Genomic DNA, 20,711 nt, shown 5'->3' on the forward strand with positions numbered 1-20,711 from the left:
TGCACTCAGCACAGGACCTGGGATAGGGCAAGGAAGGGATGCAAAGGTGGCTTCAAGCCATCTTTGTGCTTCCCCTATTCCCCAGGGCTTCCTGGGACTATTTCAAGTCCTAGTGTAACTTAGAGTAGCCTTAGAGTTATTCTAAGTTACGCTGGCTGATAACAGCCCCTTAGGGTATGTCCACACTGCAGCTGGCCGCTAGCCACCCAAGCCTCCACTGGTGCAGCAACATCCACACTGCTATTTTTAGCACACAAACTCGAGCCAGTGTAGCCTGAGTCTGTCAGTTCAGGCTGGGAGGCTCGCTCTGTGCTGCAGTGTAGACATACCCTTAGGAGCTCTTATACCAGCCAATGGTTGCCAGATCTCAGTGTGCTCCAGGCCTACCCTAGGTGCTGGAGAAGACGAGGAGGAGGTGACGTAGAGCCAATGGAGCCAGCCTTAGGCCAGTGGCTATTCTCTCTTGCTGGGAGAAGCTCCTACTACCCCTTTAATATAGTTATGCAGCGTCTTTGCCTGCCCGGAGTGGTGCCAAGGCTCAGGATCTGGTTCCTGGGCTCTGGCCAGAGGTGAATTTTTTTGGAAAGTTTTGAGGAAAATCCCTACAACATTTTTGAGTTATTGGAGGGTGGGGAAATACACTTCCTTCAGCAATGAAAGAAAATGTTTGCTCACCAACAACTCAAAAGAGCTGGGAATCCCCTCTCTAGCACATGTGACAATAGCCAGCTCAGGGAGGAGACGGCCCTTTGTTAGATTTCTGTTGGGGGTGACGGGAGAGATTAAAAATCAAAACGGGTAGCATGCTCAGTGGGCATCGGCAAAGTTTTCATCAGCTACTAATGACTCTGTCCATTAGTGGCCAGTTTCTGTGCCATTCCCAATAGGCCTAGGGGCTGTACCAGGGGCAGACTGCAATGAAGAAATTGCAAATGTTTCACTGAAGCAGCCACAGCCCAAGCGGCCAAGCCAGGCAAATTCAGTTTCTGTCTTTTTGCTGCTGCCCTGTCTCTTTTGCCTTTTTGGATGAGCTCCTGCCCCCTCAGAACCCAAAGATGCAGAAATCTAGTTGTAACAACTCAATTCCCTCCAAGGAACATCACTGGGAGATTCAGAAGGTCATTCGAGAATATGTAAATGGTTCCAAATGCGGAACCCGCCACTGACTGTGCTTCTGCTTTTCTCTCTTACCTTTTCAAATACCACTTCAGTTCATTGGTCCCAGGGGACTCCCTGACTGAAAATGAAAGTGCTGACTGCTGGCTGGGCAGTGACTAAGGATGACGTTTCCTACATACAGAACACAGTACATTTCACTTTCCTCTGATTCTGCAGTATTATAACATTGGATAATAGATATTAAAGGTGGGAAAGATAATCTAGTCAAACCCTGCCACTGCAACTTGCAAGCTTGTTCTATGAAGAATGTGTGATCTCCTGTCTACCTTTGACTGTTCTAAGAGGCGTTCATCACTTCCTTTGGGAAATTATTTCAGTGTAAAGAGATCTCGCTGTTAGAAAGTGCTTGCGATTCAACATATATGTTCCTCTCAGTGACTCATACTCTTAGTTTTTTTTCCCTTGGGACTGCCCTCTACAATTTCTCTCCATCCTTGGTCTTTATACCTTTCAGATACTTATAGAATGCTATCGTGTTCTTCTTTATTTATCACTTAGCCTGTTAGCTTAAAATATAAAATATTTCCTCAACCAATCGCTAACATTTTGGGTTATTGCCAAGTCTCCCACCTCAGTGCCGTAGTGAATACGTGCCCATTAGAGTAGAGGGCTTGGAGAAAGGACTCTGGGTTTCTATTCCCTGCCCTAGCACTAATTTTGTGCATTTGTAGGGAAGTAATTTAAACCAAAAGTGTTCGCTAATTTGGGGTACCCAATGTGAGGCATGTAGTGCTTGATTTTCACAGGTGCTGGGCACTTACAGCATCTATTCCCATCAGAAGTGGGATGGGTATCTGAAAACTTGAGGCACCCAAAATTAGTAGACACTTTTGAAAATTTGGGCCTTAACCTTTGTGCTTCAGTGTCTTTAGTTACAAAGTGGGGGTAATACTCAGGTGGGGGTTTTGTGATGGACGTGCTTTGAGAACCTCCTCAGTTGGAAGGTGCTACAGAAGGGCAAAGTATTCTACTAGAAAGTACTATTCGGGACTGGGTTCCAACCACGGATAGATGAATCTTGAAAAAGCTTAACAAATTCATCCGAATCTCTGTGCTCTACACATCCCCCTACAATGGTCTTGCACAACTTCTACTTCTGGTCCTGCCCCAAACCAGCAAGTGCAAGAATGCTGAGGAAATGTCTGGAGGTGGTTGGAGGGTTGGTTTTGTTTTAAAGGAACCACCATTTTTCTAACCTCAGAAAAGATCCAGGTCTGGATTTGAATTCTGAATGAATATTCAACTCTGTCCTTTCTTATCCTAACCTGGTTTGTCTGCTCCTAGTGCTGGAAGAGGGTTTCAGTGGGTCTCTCACTCCCTCCTGCCTCGCCTCCCCGCACAAAAAGCCCTCCCCTTCTATCCTATATCCCAGCTCTGCTGATATGCATTAAACCTGCCCCCTGCCCAGCGCACATATTCCATTTGTCTCAGAATAACCTGAGGGGGAGGGGCACAATAAAATTCAAGGCAAATAGACCTTTACAAAGTATCAGAGGGGTAGCCGTGTTAGTCTGCATCTGTAAAAAGTAACAAAGAGTCCTGTGGCACCTTTAAGACTAACAGATGTATTGGAGCATAAGCTTTCATGGGTGAAAGCTTGGGTATTCACCCACGAAAGCTTATGCTCCAATACATCTGTTAGTCTTAAAAGTGCCACAGGACTCTTTGTTACTTTTTACAGACCTTTACAAAATCATTCATCCAGTCTGAATGTCTTCACTTGGATCCCAGCAGCCAAGAAAGCAGAAACCATCAGGGTTTTGTCCCCCACAACTCCTTGTTTGGATGTAACATATTGGCGAGTGGGTCGTGAGCTGTGATCTTTCTTATCTTGTAAACTAGGCAGAGTTGGGACTTGAAGTACCCCAATGGGCAGCTTGCACAGGGAAGTGGAGTTCAGAAGGCAGTGTTTGTGTGCCTCCAATATGGTGATGCTGATGTGGGGGATGTCACTGTGTTCTAGAGATGCTGCAAAGGTGACACCCTCTTGACTACATGGTTATTAAAGCTTCCCTGGCACATGTTAGGAGTTACTAATTAAAGATCAAGGCACTTCTAATGCTGAACTGTTTTTCTTATAAGCAATGTTATTGTCAGATGAGTTACTTTCAGTAAAAATGCCCCCTTCTTACTCAGTGTATCTGCTCCCTGGCTGCAAGTCTTTGGGCTATGTCTGCTCACTATAGTGACATAAACAAGTTTAGGCAAAGCGGGATGACTGTAGTCCAATTTTTGGTGAATAAGAATTACAATGGACAGCATGCTGATTGGGTGGGAAGGAAGTCGTGGTGCTGGATGCTTTGATCATCAGTACCATAGTTAACAATGTTGATATTTAAATTATCATCATTAGGCTTCAGAACTAACATGCCACGGAGATGAATAGAGGTAATACACACTTCCCAGATCTATGACTTCATGCTGTTTTGCAGGCTCAGCATCGGTGCATCGCTTACACATGGTTCGTGTTTTCCAGGCTTTCTTCATAATCATAAGGGCCAGAGACCAAATTTTTTTTAAATTAAAAAAAAAAAGTTTAAATGGTGTTAAGATTGAGAGTATGTATGAGTAACTTAAGGATAGAAGAAATTGTAAAGATGTTGTAATTGTCTTCAAACCAAGCCTTTTAAATCCAGGCAATTGAGGGTTAAGGTTATGCTTAAAAGAAATACAAACATAAGGCAATAATGCCCAGTTTGTGCCTTCCAACCCACCTTAACTCTGCCTTATAGAGATGACTTGACACAGCCATGTGATTACGTTAAAGGCATTAAGGAGATGTTCAAGTATTTTAGGGACAAAAAGAATCCTAACAATGATACGGTCCTTTACTAGATGGAAGTGGTAGAATTGTCAGTGACAATTCAGAAATGGCAGAAGGGTTCAATGAAAAAGCTAGATGATGTAATCATATGATGTGGTGGTGGTGTTGATGATGAAATATTTTCCATTCCACTAGTATCTCTGGAGATGTTAAACATGAGCTACTGAAGTTAGACATTTTAAAATCAGCAGGTCCAAATACTTTCATTCAAGAGTTTTAAAAGAGTTGCAGAGGAGCAATCTAGACCAGGGGCGGGCAAACTTTTTGGCCAGAGGGCCGCATCGGGTTTCGTAAATTGTATGGAGGGCCAGTTAGGGGAGAGGGTCATGACCTCCAATCTGTCCCCCCCGGGACTCCTACCCCATCCAACCCCACCTGTTTCCCTACAACCCCTCTGGGACCCCTACCCCATCCACACACCCCTGCTCCCTGTCCCCTGACCGCCCCCGGACCTCTGCCACCCCATCCAACCCCTTCTCTCATTCCTGATGCCCCCCCCGGGACCCCTGCCCCATCCAACCACCCCTTCTCCCTGTCCCTGACTGCCCCCTGCAGCCCCATCTAAGCCCCCCTCCTTCCTGACTGCCCCTCCAGGATCTCTGCCCCCATTCAACCCCCTGTTCCCCCCCGACCCCTATCCACATCCCCGCCTCCTGACCACCACTCCGAACTCCCCTGCCCTCTATCCAACCCCCCCACACACTCCCTGCCCCCTTACTGCACTGCCCGGAACACCAGTGGCTGGCGACGCTACAGCCGCACCAGCTGACTGGAGACGGGTCATGCTGCCACCACCACGGCACAGCAACGAGACTGGGGTCAGGCCGGGCTCTGTAGCTGTGCTGCCCCAGGAGCTCTCATAGCCCCACTGCCCAGAGCATTGCACCGGTGGCAGGGCAAGCTGAAGCTGCAGGGGAGGGGGAACAGCAGGGGAGGGGCCGGGGCTAGCCTCCTGGGCCAGGAGCTCGGGGGCCGGGCAGGACGGTCCCGTGGGCTGGATGTGGCCCACGGGCCGTAGTTTGCCCACCTCTGATCTAGACCATTACTGTTGATTGTCAATAAGTCTTGGAACAGTGGTGAAATTCTAGAGGATTTAAAGAAAGCTAATTAGTGCCTCTATTTAAAAAGAATAAATGGGCTGATCTGGGTAATCACAGGCTTGTCAGCCTGACATCAATCCTGGGCAAAATAGTGGAATGTCTGATATGGGACGTGATTAATAAAGAATTAAAGTAGGGTAATATAATTAGTGCCAGTCAACCTAGGTTTTTGGAAAATAGATCTTGTCAAACTAAATGGATAATTTTTTAAATGAAACTAGATGTTTGGTTGATAAAGGTAATAGTGTTGATGTACTATACTTACATTTCTGTAAGGCATTGTCTTGGTACCACATGGCATTAAGAAACTAGAACAAAACAAAATCAACATTGGCACGCTTTAAATGGATTAAAACTGGCTAACTGTACGTAGGGAATCATCATCAAGTGGGTGAGTTTTTAGTGGGGCTCCATAGGGATCTGTTCTTGTCCCTGTACTATTTAACATTTTTATCAATGACCTGGAAGAAAACATAAACATCAGTGATAAAATTTGCAGATGACAAGGAGTGTGGGAGTGGTAAATAATGAAGAGGACGAGTTACTGATACAGATTGATCTGGGTCGCTTGGTAAACTGGGCGCAAGTAAACTATGTGTTTTAATATGGTCAAGTGTACAGTTATACATCTAGGAACAAAGAATGTAGGCCATACTTACAGGCTGGGCCCCTCTATTCTGGGAAGCAGTGACTCTGAAACAGGGCCGGCTCCAGGCACCAGCCCACCAAGCATGTGCTTGGGGCGGCGCCTGGAGGGGGGCGGCGCAGCGGGGCGGGGCACTCCTGCCCGAGAGCGGGGCCACGACTGGGCTCACCACCCTCCCCGCGGCGCTTCGGCCGCCGGGGGCTCTCCACCCTCCCCTCAGCACTCTGGCCGCCGGGGAGAGCGGAGAGCCTCGGCCGGGCTCTCCGCCCTCCTCCCGGCGCTCTGGCCGCCGGGGAGAGTGGAGAGCCCTGGCTGGGCTCTCCGCCCTCCTCCCGGCGCTCTGGCCGCCGGGGGCTCTCCGCCTTCCCCCCGGCGCTCTGGCCGCCAGGGAGAGCAGAGAGCCCCAGCCCGGCTCTCCGCCCTGCTCCCGGCGCTCTGGCCACCGGGGAGAGTGGAGAGCCCCGGCTGGGCTCTCCGCCTTCCCCCGGCGCTCTGGCCGCCGGGGAGAGCGGCCCTCCTCCCAGCGCTCTGGCCGCCGGGGAGAGCGGAGAGTCCCGGTCGGGCTCTCCGCCCTGCTCCTGGCGCTCCGGCCGGTCGGGGATTGCTCGGTGCCCTCCCCTGCCGTGCTGGTGGGGAGGGAGCGGGGGGAGGGGGGGAGGGCTTTTTTGCCTAGGGTGGCAAAAAAGCCAGAGCCGGCCCTGCTCTGAAAAGGACTTGGGGGGGCATGGTGGATAATCAGCTGAGCTACCAGTGCAATGCTGTGGCCAAAAGGGCTAATGAAATCCTTGGAATTCCAGGGGAATACTGAGAAGGAGTAGAGGGGTTATTTTACCTCTATATTTGGTATTGGTGAGACTGCTATTTGAATACCGCATCTAGTTCTGCTGCCCATAATTCAGGAAGGATGTTGATGATCAATTGCAGAAGGTTCAGAAATGAGCCCCGAGAATGATTAGATTGGAAAACATGTCCTACAGTGATACTCAGTTACCTCAATCTGTTTATCTTAACAAAGAGACAGTTAAGGGTGACTTGATCACAGTCTATAAACATCTGTGTGTGGTACGGAAATTTGATAATAAAGGACACTTCTAGCAGACAAAAGTTATAACAAGATTCAGTGGCTGGAATTAGACAAATTCAGACTAGAAACAAAGTGTGCATTTTTTTTTTGTAACAGTCAGAGTCATTAACCATTGGAATAATGGTCAAGGTAGACTCGCCACAATCGGCAATTTTAAAATCAAGATTGGATATTTTTCTAAAAGACGTGCTTTCATTCAAACAGGAATTAAATCAGGGAAGTTCTGTGGCCTGTGCTATACAGGAGGTCAGACTAGATGACCATGGTCCCGTCTGGCCTTAGAATCTATGAATCTGCATGTACGGTCTCAGACTAGAGTAAATTAAGCTTTTAAATCAAATTAGATTTCTTTCATACCTATCCCTCCTCCTCATAGAATCAGTACAGAGTAGAATTAAGGTTGCTTTGGGCATAGTTGACACACTGAAAACCTATAAGGAAATGGGACTGAATACAACTGCTGGTGAAATAAATACCTATCTATTTTTTAAAGAGCTGCTCTATTTCTCTCTTCCTTCTCCCCATCTGTGTTAAGCAGAGATCCTGGCCCACCAAGGAGTACCTGGTCACGAAGAGCTGGATTTACAGCTGCTTTGCATTGTCAGAGCAGCCGCACAAAGCAGCTGAAGCGTACTGGTGAACCTGACCCTTAATTTGCAATTGACCTATTGGTGTGCAGGGCTCTGTTACTGATTCCAGCACTTGTGAAGGGGTTCAGAGAGAGCCCATTGCTGAGTCCAGTATCTTGGTGCTCCTGCCTCATTTTCCCAGTACAGCGCTGCCTCTGTGCACAGTGGAACCGAAATATAAGTGCCATAGGAATCCTATCGAGTACTCATGCCCAAGCTAATGTGCAGCCACCTACTATACAGCTACATAATCTTTAAAGCGTACTACCAGTTGGGCCAAATCTACCAAAGGCCACTCTCAGCACATGTGCCCTGTCTTCCTCATACCAGTGAGGTATTACAACCAATAGAATTGTTGCATGCAAATTAGCTGCAGAGGATGGGTGATGATTTGTTGCGTTACCGCCAATGTCACACCAGCCCCACTTAACAGTTACCTGAGCTGTTGACAGAAGCGTGTCCATAGCAAATATACTCATAACAATTAGAGACAACAGTAATTCATCTTAAATACAACCATATTTCCTGAAATATAGCCTAGGCCCAATATGAACTATATGGAAATTTAAAAAAATCTGTTATCCCATTGCTAAGATCATTTGGGACAGAAAAATAATGAAGCAGGTGCAAATTTCTTTAAAGACCTACTTAACTAATTTTAATTCATAACCTAATTATTGAATTTATTCGTAACTTCTTGGAAAAATCAATTTGTATTTAAGGAGTAAGTACTAGAATTTTGGAGAGAATGTGCCATAGTTTTCCTATAAAGTGAAGAGATCGAATCCCTGCTTTAAGTTAAAAACAAAACTTAACCTTAACAGTGGAGTAGCAACCAGCAGATGCACAATGCAAATTGAAATTCTGGAATCAAGATGCAGAAACCAGGGGAAAGCAATGGTTCATTGAGACATCTTTAGCTAGCCCAATCTGATCCCTGATAACTAGGATTGGAAGGATTAGATTTTGATTTGAATATGTCAGTAAACTCTATTTCACCATACACACTTAAACCGCTGAAAAAATATTTCCATAGATGATAACTGAAATTTACAGATAGGCAAAAGTAAGAAAAATGGTACTTGAGAAATCCAGTGATTTAGAATTTTGTCAGGTTTCAGAGTAGCAGCCGTGTTAGTCTGTATCCGCAAAAAGAAGAACAGGAGTACTTGTGGCACCTTAGAGACTAACAAATTTATTAGAGCATATGCTCTAATAAATTTGTTAGTCTCTAAGGTGCCACAAGTACTCCTGTTCTTCTTTTTTTAGAATTTTGTGCTAGACTCATTACAAATGGACTAGCAAATGAATAGTAAAAAACAGGTATGACTTGTTGATTTAAGGATATATGTATTATATATTTTGATATCTGATGTTGACAGTTTGTGTTTTAATGGTTATAAAGCTTTAATTTTTTGAACCTCAGGGTCTGCTGTCATTAAACAATTTCCTGACCCCACAACTGTTAAAAAAGAAAGATAAAAAGATAAAATAAATGCTTAAAACCCATAATTTTGCAAAATTGAGAAATTTTAAATTGAAAAAAAAATTAAAATGCTTAAAAATAACCACTGATATTAGCCACTGAAATTATATATATATATAAAACTGAATTCTGCCAAGCTTAGTGCTAACGCTTCCTCATTGCCTTGTTATGCTGAGAGCACCTCTCCTGATGAGCACTCTACTCCTTCTGCCTGACCCATGCTGAGATCTAATCATAGCAGTGTCTCTGATCAAGTAGGTAGTAGAGTGGGAATCATCAAACAAATGGAGTTGGAGTTCCTGTGTCCTTTGTAGGAAGCAAATAAAGAAACCCCTGTGTCCTGCTCTTTTCTGTGGGAGGAGTGAGAGAACTGAAATTCCTTCCTCTATTCCTGACTCCTTCATCCATGGGGTCAAATGAAGTATCCACTCTGGGTACAGAGAGCAAGAACCAAGAGGATTACATTGGCAGGTTGGGAAGAGGAGGGAATTTTTGTCTAGATGATTCATTAAAACTTTTTTCCATAGTGGATGCCTCCTACAGAACATTTGGTACGTAAATCTGGACTGGATTCAGTTTTCATTTTTGCTTTGCAATTCACCTTTAAAGTAAACTCATATGAACTGGGGACTTTTGTGGAGCTGCATGACTCTCCCTGGTCTGTAGCTGCTTCAGGCTGAAAGTGTTCGGGTTGCAGTTTCATGGGTGCAGTGCCTTTTAAGGGCGGGTGTGACATCAGTAGGAGTTTCCAGCCTCTGCATATGTACTGTCCAGGAGGTTTTTGTTCTCCTTTTGGTTGCAGAGGAGACTCTTGGTGGCAAAGTGTGGAGAACCTCATGCAACTCATGATGTGATGTCTCATTGACATTTACAGCTACGCCCACTCTTCTCTATAATAAAACAAAAAACAAAAAAACCCAGCTCCATTGGGTGGTGATATCAGGCCAGAATCCCAAAGTTTCAGTTATCGGAAGTCTAGCAATGATAGGAACTGAGCTAGAAGGAGACACAAGCAGGAAGAAGATGGACACACACAAAGAGGAGGAGCAGCAAGACATGCAGCTTAAGGTGGGCTGTGTTACACAGAGTAGCACACCTGATTGATAAAAAAAAGAACTCTCCTAGGGATCCCACACTAGTGAGGGGACAATGAAGTGCCTGAGTCAAAAAAGAGCTCCCCAATTAAATGGAAAACACAATTTTGTATTTGCTGACCCTGGCATTTTTCTATATGTTTCCTACTGATTTGTCATAAGGCAGGTGGGTGGAACAGGGGCATGTGTGCTGGCAATGGATTCCCTGTGCATTTCAGACTGGAATCATGAAATCTCATGCTTTTGGTTTGGTTTGGTGTCTGAATTGTGAACTCTGGTTAATGGCAGGCATGCCTCCTGCAAATCAGGGAGCACCAGGGCAGGCTAAGATTGCTTTCCTTCTCTAGCACCTTCCAGGGAGGATCTCAAAGAACCTTACAAGCAATGAGTTAAGCCTTAGGAGACCCTTTAGGGTTGGTAAGTACCATTATCCCCATTTGGGAAACTAGGCTATAAAGAGGTTAAGTGACTTGCTCAAAGCTACTCAGCAACTCATGGCAGAGGTCCGAATAGAACTGCCCACATTTTGCTTTAACCACAAGATCATTCCTTCTCTCCAGACACTGCTCTGTCATCACCCTGGGCCAATCAATCCTCAGCCGGCCTCTGCTCTGCTGTCACGGGTCCTCTCAAGCCTTCCAGCTTTTTATTGCTTCTGGTGTCCTACCTCCACGGTGTGACCAGATGGAGGGGGGGGAAGCAGAGCTACCGTAGCGCTGCATTGCAGGACTGAGCCTGGGAGCAGAGTGCAAAGGGGGATACTGCAAAGCAGGGGAACCACTGCAGGACAGGGCTGGGTTGTTTCCATACTGATCTTTTCTTTTTTTTTCTTCCGTAAGTGTGCTGGCTTTACTGTCACAGGGATGCTCGTGAGCACCAAGCTGTGACACTGGTTTGTTATCACAGGGATGCTCATGAACTATAGGCTGTGTGTCTTGGTTTGTTATTGTAGAGATGCCTGTGAATGTTGGGCTATGATGCTGGCTTGTTGGTGTAGGGTTGCTCATGACTGCGGGGGTGTTGGGTTGGTTCTCCCCTCCTTCCCTTTACACAAAAGATGCATTGCTGCATTTGCTTGGGGTTGGGGAAACACACAGGAAAATGATAGGGATTTTGCAAACAAACAGCTCTAAGAAGCGAGAGAAGAGATGTTTTGGTCCCTAACGGCTTTGACAACGTACATCACCCCTTCAATGACAATAGTGATGATTACTTACTCTGAGTTTTGAAAGTTGTGACCTATCCTGCTTTCCATGCAGATGCTGCTGCCCTAGTCATTTTCACTAATCCACATGCTTAGCAACCATTTTTTATTACTTAGATCCATACGTGAGGTTGGAGCATCACAAGAACACATCACCGAGACAGGTCCCTTCCGGGAGGGTTTTTCAGTGTAAACTGGACAATGGAACGCTGGGGCATGTCAGTGGGAGTAGACAGAGTTGTGATCAAGAGTGATGGAGTTGTAGGCAGAACGGGCTTTACGGATATATGACTGTCTCATGACATATGTTGTTGTTTCCTGTTTGCTTCCCTGCAGTCTTTGCAAAGGAAAACCCGGTCAAAGCCAAAGTGGGAAACATCATCCACCTGCCCTGCTGCCTTGCACTACCCAGCACAGAGTCCCTGTCTAACTACCGCGTTTACTGGCAAACAGAAAAAGAAGAAGTAGTGATGGCTTACTCAGCAGGGAAGCCGCTCGGGAACGATCCAAAGTATGAGAACCGGATCAAGATGGACCTACAGAACCTCACAATGTCAATTTTCCCAGTGAAACTATCAGACACTGACACATATAAATGCATAGTTCAAGTGATAGAGAAGGGACCTTCCAAGCTCTGTGACAGGACTGTGGATTTGGTGGTTGAAGGTAAGTGGTGTGACCCAAATCATCAGAAGCCTTTAATTAATACGCAAAGACCAAGGGGTTAAGATAGACGACTAGACGCACCATTGACTGTGGCTACAGAACAGTCAGGCCATAGCATCCTTGAGAAGCATAAGCATGGCTAGACTCGCCATTAGGATTCTAATTCCAATAGGATTACCTGCCATTCCCCTTCATTAGCTCTGTCCTCCTACATGGCAGTCCACACTCAGGGCCAGATTTACACCTTACGCATCCCTAGGCACAGTATCTTCAGCGCCCCTCCCTACCTATGCACCCCCCCACTGCCTAGCGCCCCCCCAACCCTCCACAACTGCCCACTGCCCAGCGCCCCAACACACACAGACCTCACACACCCGCCATGGCCTAGCACTCCTCACCGCCCAGAGCCCCCCCACAACCCTCCTACAGATCCACTCTCCTGCGCCCTGGCCGCACTCATCAGCCCCACTGGGAGGTGACTGTGTCCACCGGGCTGAGCCGGCAGCACAGCCGGGGTCAGTCGGGGATTGCTCTGGCCCCTCAGGAGAGGCGTGATCAGCCAGGCTGGAGCAGGAGCGGGACCTGCCCATGCCAGGCTCCCTCAGGACCCACTTGCCCAGCAGGGCCCCCTGCATTGCATTGCTGAAGCCTTCCCCTGTCACCAGGGGCTGCTTTGCATTCCCTGCTGGCAGGAGCGCTCCAGCATGGCTGCGTGGTGCCATCTCAACCTCTGCCGCCCCCGCCCCTGCCAGGACTGGAGTGGCAAATTGAATTTTTTTAGCACACAGCTGGGTAACTGGGCTGCATGCAGCCCGCAGGCCGCAGGTTGAGAATCACTGGCGTATGTTTTAACTTTTAACTAATTTTTAACTTTGAGGCACCCCTAGAACGCTGCTGTCCCTAGGCATGTGCCGACTGTGCCTAATTGGAAATCTGGCCCTGTCCACGCTACTTCAAGCATTGAAAGAGGGTCTCCCTTCCCTCCCCCTTCCCTTGCCTGCTAGTTGTCTCTTTGGCATGGAGTTTATTCCATCACTGGTGCCATCACTGGTCTGTGCTCTGAGCTATTTGGCCCCATCCTGCTTTCCAGCGTGAGGCACAGAGAAGTCGGGTCTCTCTCGTAGGGCAGGAGGAAGTGTTCCCTGGAAGGGCAGCCATGGTATGGTGGGAAGAGTGCTTTCTGACCAGGCCCCACCTCTCAGCAGCCATAGGCCCTTCCTGGTTTTGCCCCATCACCCTTGGACAGCCCCACAACATTGTAGGGGCCTGACTAGTGCTCTAGGGATCAGACACCTCCCTGCCCTAAGGGTTAAATGAACCTCACCTCAGATCTGTGCTTAAATGGCACCTGGTTGAAAGGGGTTCCAGACCCAGCCAATAAACGTTCTATAATTCGAGCTGTCATTGAGGAGTGCACGTCAGCCCTGCATGGGGGGAAACCCCCTCTGACTGGCTACTTTTCCACCTGCTGGGGTGTAAGCAGCCAATCAGAGCTAATGCAGGGAATGGGCAGAGCTCTTCCTCTGCCGCCCCCTCCCCCACAGGAGCCTATTCTTCCAGGAGGGGAGTGGGGAGCAGGAAGAGCCCAGCAGCTCAGAACGGCCCTGTTCCTTCTCCCCCCCCTACCTCCCTCCAGCCCCTCCTGTGAGCAATGGTGACAGGCTGGTCTGGGAGAGGGGAGTGAAGAACCCCAGGAGCTGCAGGAAGAACAGACATGAAGCTGGGAAAGGGCAAAATTGATGGGGAGCCGGGGGCAGAACAGATGAGGGAGCAGAACTGATGGGGGGAGGAGAGACAGGCAGATGCTGATGATGTCACTTTCATTTCTGTAGAAAATGCTCGTTCCCCCCACACACACTTTTTCAGACCACTGTAAGCACTGCCCCTGGGAAATGGTTTAGTGGAGGAACAGGAGTGCTCAAAACGAATCTGAACCGTTGGTGGAAGTTAGAAGAAATTATATTTGCATCATCATTTTCCATTTGCATGGCTGCCTCTCTGATAGTTGGTTTCAACTGAGAGCAGAGACATTGATTTCTTTTCGACCCGTATGACAGCAGAAAGTCCCAGAGATCTCGCAGGGAAGCCTTTATCTAGGCCCATGAATAAGCACTGGAATCTTCCACATCTTGAATGTGCATCTCTCCTGAGGTTTTCCCATCACTAGTCCTCAGCCTGCCTTACAGCAGCATGTATATAACACCCCCTGGTGTGCAGGGACACCTGAAGGAACTGTATCCCTATCAGCAAGTGAGAACTGAAGTGAAAAAAGAGACTTGTCCAGTTTCTTGCCTCCTGTATTCCCAGAACACTCCACTCCCCCTCTTGTGGGGTGCATCACCTATGGAGAGGAATAGTTCTAGGGCTGACAAATCAACTTAATGGGAAATGTGGCACGGCACTAAAAACAGCCCAGCTCTCTTCTGTTCTGCCATCTCCCACCCCCTGCATTCTAACAGGCCTTTGTAATAGCTATGGGGAGTGGGGGGGGGGCTTCAGGCCTTTTGGATAGAGGGATTGGTAATGGGATATGGAGCCTTTCACTTCTAGGCTGCTAGTTGACTAGGACAAAAGTGACTGAAAGTTGTTACCTTGTGATGACTGCTCAGTGCTCCTGTGTGAAATGAGCTAGTGGTTTCAGTCCAGTTTCTGGTTTAGAAGTGACTGTCTCCAAAACAATCCTTTGTGCTAACTAAGGCAGTGGGGCCCAGTGGATAGGGTGCTGGGATAGAACTGAGGAGGCCTGGGATCTTTCTCTTTCTGCCACTGATCTGCTGTGTGATCTTTGGCAAAGTCACTTCATCCCTCCATGCCTAAGTTTGCTCTCCCATACTTTGATTCTTGTCTACTTAGATTGCAAGCTCTTTGGGGCAGGCACTGTCACTAACTATGCATCTGAACAGTGCCCAGCATCATGGAGCCCCAATTGCAGTTGTATGTGTGTGTGGGGAGGGGGGTGTCCCTAGACATGACCGTAATACAAATCATTAATTAATTGGCTCCCTTGCTGGATGGCTCAGAAGAGAGGCCAATGTTATCTTTTCTACACATTTATGCAATAGACTATTAATAACCACAAACCCTATATTTCTATAGTACTTTCCGTTAAGAAGGCCACCTTACAAATGACCGTATATCTAGAGAGACCACGCGCCACCACTGAATGTGGCAGCTGGTGAAACAGTGCACTGCAATACTGGACAATAGTTTAGGGCAGGAAGTGAAGGTGAATACCAGAATTCCCTATCCACCTGTAACTTCAGAAGGAATTTGGAGGCGCTAGAATGCAAAGTGCCACGGGCTCTTTAATGACAAGAGGTCAGGAAGACTGCAGTTTTGTGCCTCATCTGACAGAATGGTAATTAAATCTCTCTCACTACCTTTGCTCCAGCTGACTTCAGCAAGCCGGTCATATCAGCAGATGTACCTAAAGATGCTTGTGGCACAACTGAGGTGATGGTGAACTGTTCTTCTCATGGTGGCTTTCCAGCACCCAGAGTCTCCGGGATCCTCAATAATATGTCTGTGGATTGGCAAACCAATTTATCTGACTCAAAAGAGAGCCTCTATAATGTCACCGCCAAATTGCAGCTCAATCTGACTGAAGACATTTTCCTCACGTGTACCATTGAGTATGATGACTTCAAAGTGTCCTCTAACTACACTCTGAGTAAGTTTCTGCCAATCATACGCAGTGTGTAATGAATTTGTGGAACTCGCTGAGGTACATAGCTCGGAAAGAAGGGTGCATTTACTCGTGTCAGAATAGTGTCCACAGTTACACAAACATAAAACTTGCAAGCCCTCTCCTTCCTGCCTCAAGGTCTATTACTGGCTGCAATAATCAGGAAGAAATTCCAGCTTCCCACACTCAGTAGTATTCCTAACGTATGTATGTAGTAATGTACCATGATTGTATACAGTGCAATGCAAAATAGAGGATCATACAATAAATGGGCCTATGCCTGGAAAGGGACAAGTGAAAACAGACAGGGAGGGTGATGAAAGACAGTACACTGAATATGAAGTAGCGGTTACAGTCTAAACACTTCACAGTACAAAGGAGCTTGCAAGAAGACGCTTAAAGCCAGAGATTTAAAAAAAACATTTTTTATTAAAAACAACATTTAAAACATGTTTCTATGTCCAATGTTCTGACTGTATGGATCCAGGCATTTCCAAGGGAAGCTAAGGAGAGATACGTCCACCCTTGTCCATGGTGAATAGTACCTTATTCATCATAGGCCTGCTGAACTCAACAGGACTTGTGAAGGTACCATTCAGCTTGAGCAAGGAGCTCAGAACCTGGCCCTTAGAGAATATTGCTATTAGCTGGAATAATGTCTAAATTCCCAGGAGGAAACAGGTATGAAGAAAAGGGCTCAACAGTATACTGCGTGGAATAGAAGAGAAGGAGAAAAAATCCCAGCAAAATAATCATAATAAAACAATAGCTTGAGGTAATGACTGATTCTTTGAAGGCAGGGAGGGGAAAAAACAGTGACAACAACAAAAAACACCTTTTGATTTTTAAAGCGGGTGGCCACTTTCACTTCAGTTTGTTGGGAACAGTCCTTAAAGCAACAAATGCTTGGGAGTCCCAGCTCCGGGCTAGCGGGGCTCACAGGTGAAGCTGGCAAGATTATGGGGAGAATAAAGCCAATGTCAGGAAGTTGTATGCTGCTTAATTTAGCCCAATCTTAGAATCATAGCTATTAGTGAGGGTAAAGCCCTATGAGATGAAGCATACATTTAGGCCATCTTCCTGCCAATGCAGGAGAGTTCCTTACTGTAGAAGTGGTAGTACATGTCTAGTCTTTTAAATGTTCTAAGTGACAGGACTTCCACCATCTGATGAGAATGGCAAGAACATCTGAATCTACTGAAATAAAATTCCAGGCCCTTACTCTCTTTGCCCCCTATTCAGAGAATGATAGATCAAACATGCCTTTTGCATTCAGAGGTCTCCTTTATGTATAAACTTGGAGGTATACATACTGCCCTGGCGTAGGTGTAAATGTGCCTGAAACAAGAGAACCTGAGTAGTGCCTCTATGATTGGAAGTTTTTCTAAATGCAGACTCATAATTACCCACCCAACCGCCACTGTTCCTTAAAGGGAAAGAGCTTTGTTACTTCCCCACATAAACACCCACGGGGAACAGAGGCTCCTCAGGGCAGGAAGTGCCTGCTCTGTTAATCAGATAGATTATGATACTTAGTTGCTACTGTGTATTACCTCTGAGTGCACCTTTTTATGTCAAATTTGCCTATCTGCTTTTAGATGGTCACAGCCTTGCAGAACTCATGTAAAAAACAGTTCATCCATGCCCAGTTCTGGAAGAAAATCCAGCACTTCAAACTACACAGATGTCAGACAAATCTTAAACCCAGAAAAATACTCTTGGGGAATGGGAGGCTTCCTCACAGCTTGAGTTGCAGCTTTGTCACTTTTGTGAACCAGGGAGCATACCCTGCCTGGAACTCCATATAGTTCAGAAACTATAAGGAGTGGCTGGATAATATATTGCAAATAAACATGTTACTGGCAAAAATGGCATTACTTGGCATTAGAATTTGGACAAAACAGGATTCTCACACCCACTCTTGTGTGAAAATGGTACTATGGTGAAGGGCCCTTCAGTTATATTTATCAATCCTTTCTTCTCAGAAAAACTAAAGGAATGTCCTTCTTCTCCAACACCTCCGCCCCAGGGGGTCATTATTGCCTCGAGTTTGGTTCTCATCTGCATCTTCCTTGTGGCCATTGCCTTGCTTTTAAAATATTTCCGGTGTCATGGTAAGTACAGTTCCTTCAATGAGAGTCACATTCATGGGCTGCTTTTTGATGACTCATAGGAAAGTTGGTAAAATGTACTATTTGGAAACTCTTCTGTTGATAGATTGTAGAGGGAAGTGCAGAACATCCAATGCTCTAGTTGTATTAATTGTAACAGCCAACGTCACAAAGTATAGATTCATATCAGGGCTTTCCTAAAGGTTGGCAGCTATGTGGGTCCAGGGTTTTGGTTTGGTCCATTATAGGCAGGGAGCAACTGAGCCATTTGGGTCGGGATCAGAAATTCTGCAAAGTTGAATGATGTTTAGATCTGGGCCAGTTTGGTTCAGACCCGTGTTTATGTCCTGAAGCGTATAAAGGAGGCTGTCACTGCTGTATAATCATCAAAATACAGTGGAGTTTTTACCATTTAAAAAGACTTTGCCACCTCCCAAAATGAGGCTTATCCTCAAGCCCCCCCCCCCCCCCCCCCCAAGCTCCTATTTGCACCATCCCCTTGCTTTCCCCAGAATAACTTGGGGCCAGACTTACACAGCTATTCAGGCACCTAAAGATGCAGAGAGGCACCTATTGGGATTTACAAAAGCAGAGTAGGCATCTAACTCCCACTGAAAGTCAATAGGAGTTAAGCACCTAACTCTCTTGGGCACTTTTGAAAATACACCTAGAAGCCTCTCTTCATCTCTAGGTATCTAAATACCTTTGTAAATCAGGCCCAAGAAAAATACATGAGCCTTACAGTGTGTCCTAAGGGTCACACAATCTAGGGTTTGGTCACAAGGGAAGTGAGCTTCAGAGTCCAGAATCACCCCCGCCCCAAACATGCGCTGTCAGTAGCCACCCTCCTATTTAAAGCAAGCGCTGTTGGCCTGCATGTTTGAGCTGATCATAGTTGCAGTGCTGTCCCTGAGCGGGAGAGGTTATTTCTAGCATAGTTGGGACCCAAACCCCTGAAGGGCATTTGTAACTTTATTTTGCTTGGGAGCGCCACTGCTTCTGCAACTAATTTCAAATGTGCTGTCTACAAGGAGGAGTTGGGGGTTTGTTTTCTATCCACCTGCCCTGCAAAATCAGCCTAGGCTCTGAGAGTCAAGCAAGGCTATTTCCTCCTGGTGCACCATGAGAGGCAGATTAAGGTTTCCTGGGGCCTTGGGCCAGAGCAAGTGAGGGGGTCCCTTCCCACCCCTTCTGCCTGTGGCCTTGCCCCTTCCGGCTGTGACCCCACCCACAGCCCCACCCCTTTCTGCCCCTTTCCCAGAGGTGGGGTCCAGGGGCCCACCCCTGTTCCCACCCAGGGTACTCCCATTCTGTCCCCTCATTGCAGTCCTGCAACCTCTTTTTCTCCTTTCTCTCCCACCCCCTACAGCCCCAAGACTGGAGAAGCTCTGTCCCCGTGCCACAGCCCTGGGGCACAGCAGAAAGTGAGAGCTCTTCCAGTCCCAGGGCCGCTGGGGGGGGGGGGGGGCTTGGGACAGGGTCGGGGGCTGCTGGGGGGGGGCAGGAGGGGCTTCCCCATCCTGTGGTTTCAGTGGCAGAATTTTTCCGGTGGCGCCCCAGTTGGTGAGGGCCGCTGGGCACAGGCCCCATGGGCCCAGTGGCTAATCCACCACTGTGCACCATCATGTGAGAGAGGTTCTGCGAGGCAAATCATGCTCTCAGCTCTACAGCCCCCATTATCTTCAATTTATGACCTCAGTGGCACCTGCTCAGCTCCCTAGTGCTTAATGGGGTGCACAGCTGTTTGGAATGTAGTAAACAATCCTGTTGATGCACCCAAAGGAATAGAGTCCAGCTCACACTCTTAGCTGTGTTGGCTCTGTCATTCTAATAAGGGTAAAAACTTAGCTTTGAGCCTGAGGTCAGTAGACATGTCTCTGAATCCCCCCAGGAAGCAGATCTGCTGAATAAGACGGTGCTATTTTACAGTCACTTTTCAGAGTAGAACTTCACTTTCAGACACCAAAGTTGGAGTCTCAAACCAGCTTTCAAGTGTTTAAGGTTGAGTTACACCTCAGTGAGAAGGGAGATGTGAAGGGCTTCAGGCCAGGGCTCCTACAGGGAAATTGCTGCTTCCCCCTGCAGCTGGCCCTCAGAGCTCAGCAAATGCTTCAGAAGTGCAATGTTATGGTGGAAACCTGGATTGGGAGCTGGTCCAGCCTTAAAGTCCAGTTTCTTAGCTTAAAAGCTTTGCTTCAAGGAGCTGAAGGGCTAGGGTGGAAACAAGAAGCAAAAGGGAGGAGCGTGGAGGGTTGGGCTGGAGTGGGTGGTTGAGGATTTTAGTTGTGTGTTTGTGGTGGTGTTCGCAATTTGCCAGACACTCTCCAGACATTTGAGAAGGGACCTCCCTGCCCTGAGGAACTCACGATCCTAGGCCTGCCTGGGCAACCTTTGCACCTAGCTATATGTTAACACTGCATGATCTCTAACTCTGTTCTGGAAAATGAGCTTCAGAAAAAAAGAATGTGGGGAAAGATAGTAAAACATTTTTCCTCCGTTTCTTTAATCCACTTAACAGAATGGGCCAAATTCAGAGGTCACTTAAATGGCAGCATCAGATTTATGCTGAGACGTTGGTGTGAGCCTGATTTAGTGTAACATGCCAAGGGGACACTGATTGGACTATAGGAGGAAAACCAACTAATAGGGTGTAAAACTGTGGGGAACCTTGCTCCTGCTACACCCTTAAAAGAAACTGTGTAACTAAGACCCCACCTTTCTGCCTGTTTGGTGTGTAACTTAGGCTCATTTATTGACCTGTAACTTACAATAAATGGTGTATGTACTCTGAATTTTCTCAGTATATGTAGGGTTATTTTTTGCATGTCCTGAAGTCCTAGTTCTGCACCAATGGGATTTGATGTTTATCCAGAGGTGAAAGTAAGCCGGTCTGGCGTACTGGCAAGAGCCGGTATGCCATGCCGGACTGGACCAGCTTCCCCGGTGGTGATTTAAAGGGCCCAGGGCTCCAGCCGCTCTTGGGAGCACTGGGCCCTTTAAATC

General features: G+C 47.0%; 1 protein-coding gene across 2 annotated transcripts in view; it reads left to right on the forward strand.

The window, feature by feature from the left end:
* CD80 (CD80 molecule) overlaps positions 1–20,711 on the forward strand; it is a 31,040-nt gene that overhangs the window by 4,587 nt on the left and 5,742 nt on the right. For both annotated transcript variants that reach the window (XM_005310176.3, XM_065589622.1), the window contains exons 3-5: positions 11,583–11,912; positions 15,304–15,582; positions 17,583–17,711. In XM_005310176.3, coding sequence (XP_005310233.1) covers positions 11,583–11,912; positions 15,304–15,582; positions 17,583–17,711 — 738 coding nt within the window. The remainder of the gene's footprint in view (positions 1–11,582; positions 11,913–15,303; positions 15,583–17,582; positions 17,712–20,711) is intronic.

The sequence above is a fragment of the Chrysemys picta genome, chromosome 1, assembly GCF_011386835.1.
Source record: "Chrysemys picta bellii isolate R12L10 chromosome 1, ASM1138683v2, whole genome shotgun sequence".
Taxonomy (NCBI): Eukaryota; Metazoa; Chordata; order Testudines; family Emydidae; genus Chrysemys; species Chrysemys picta.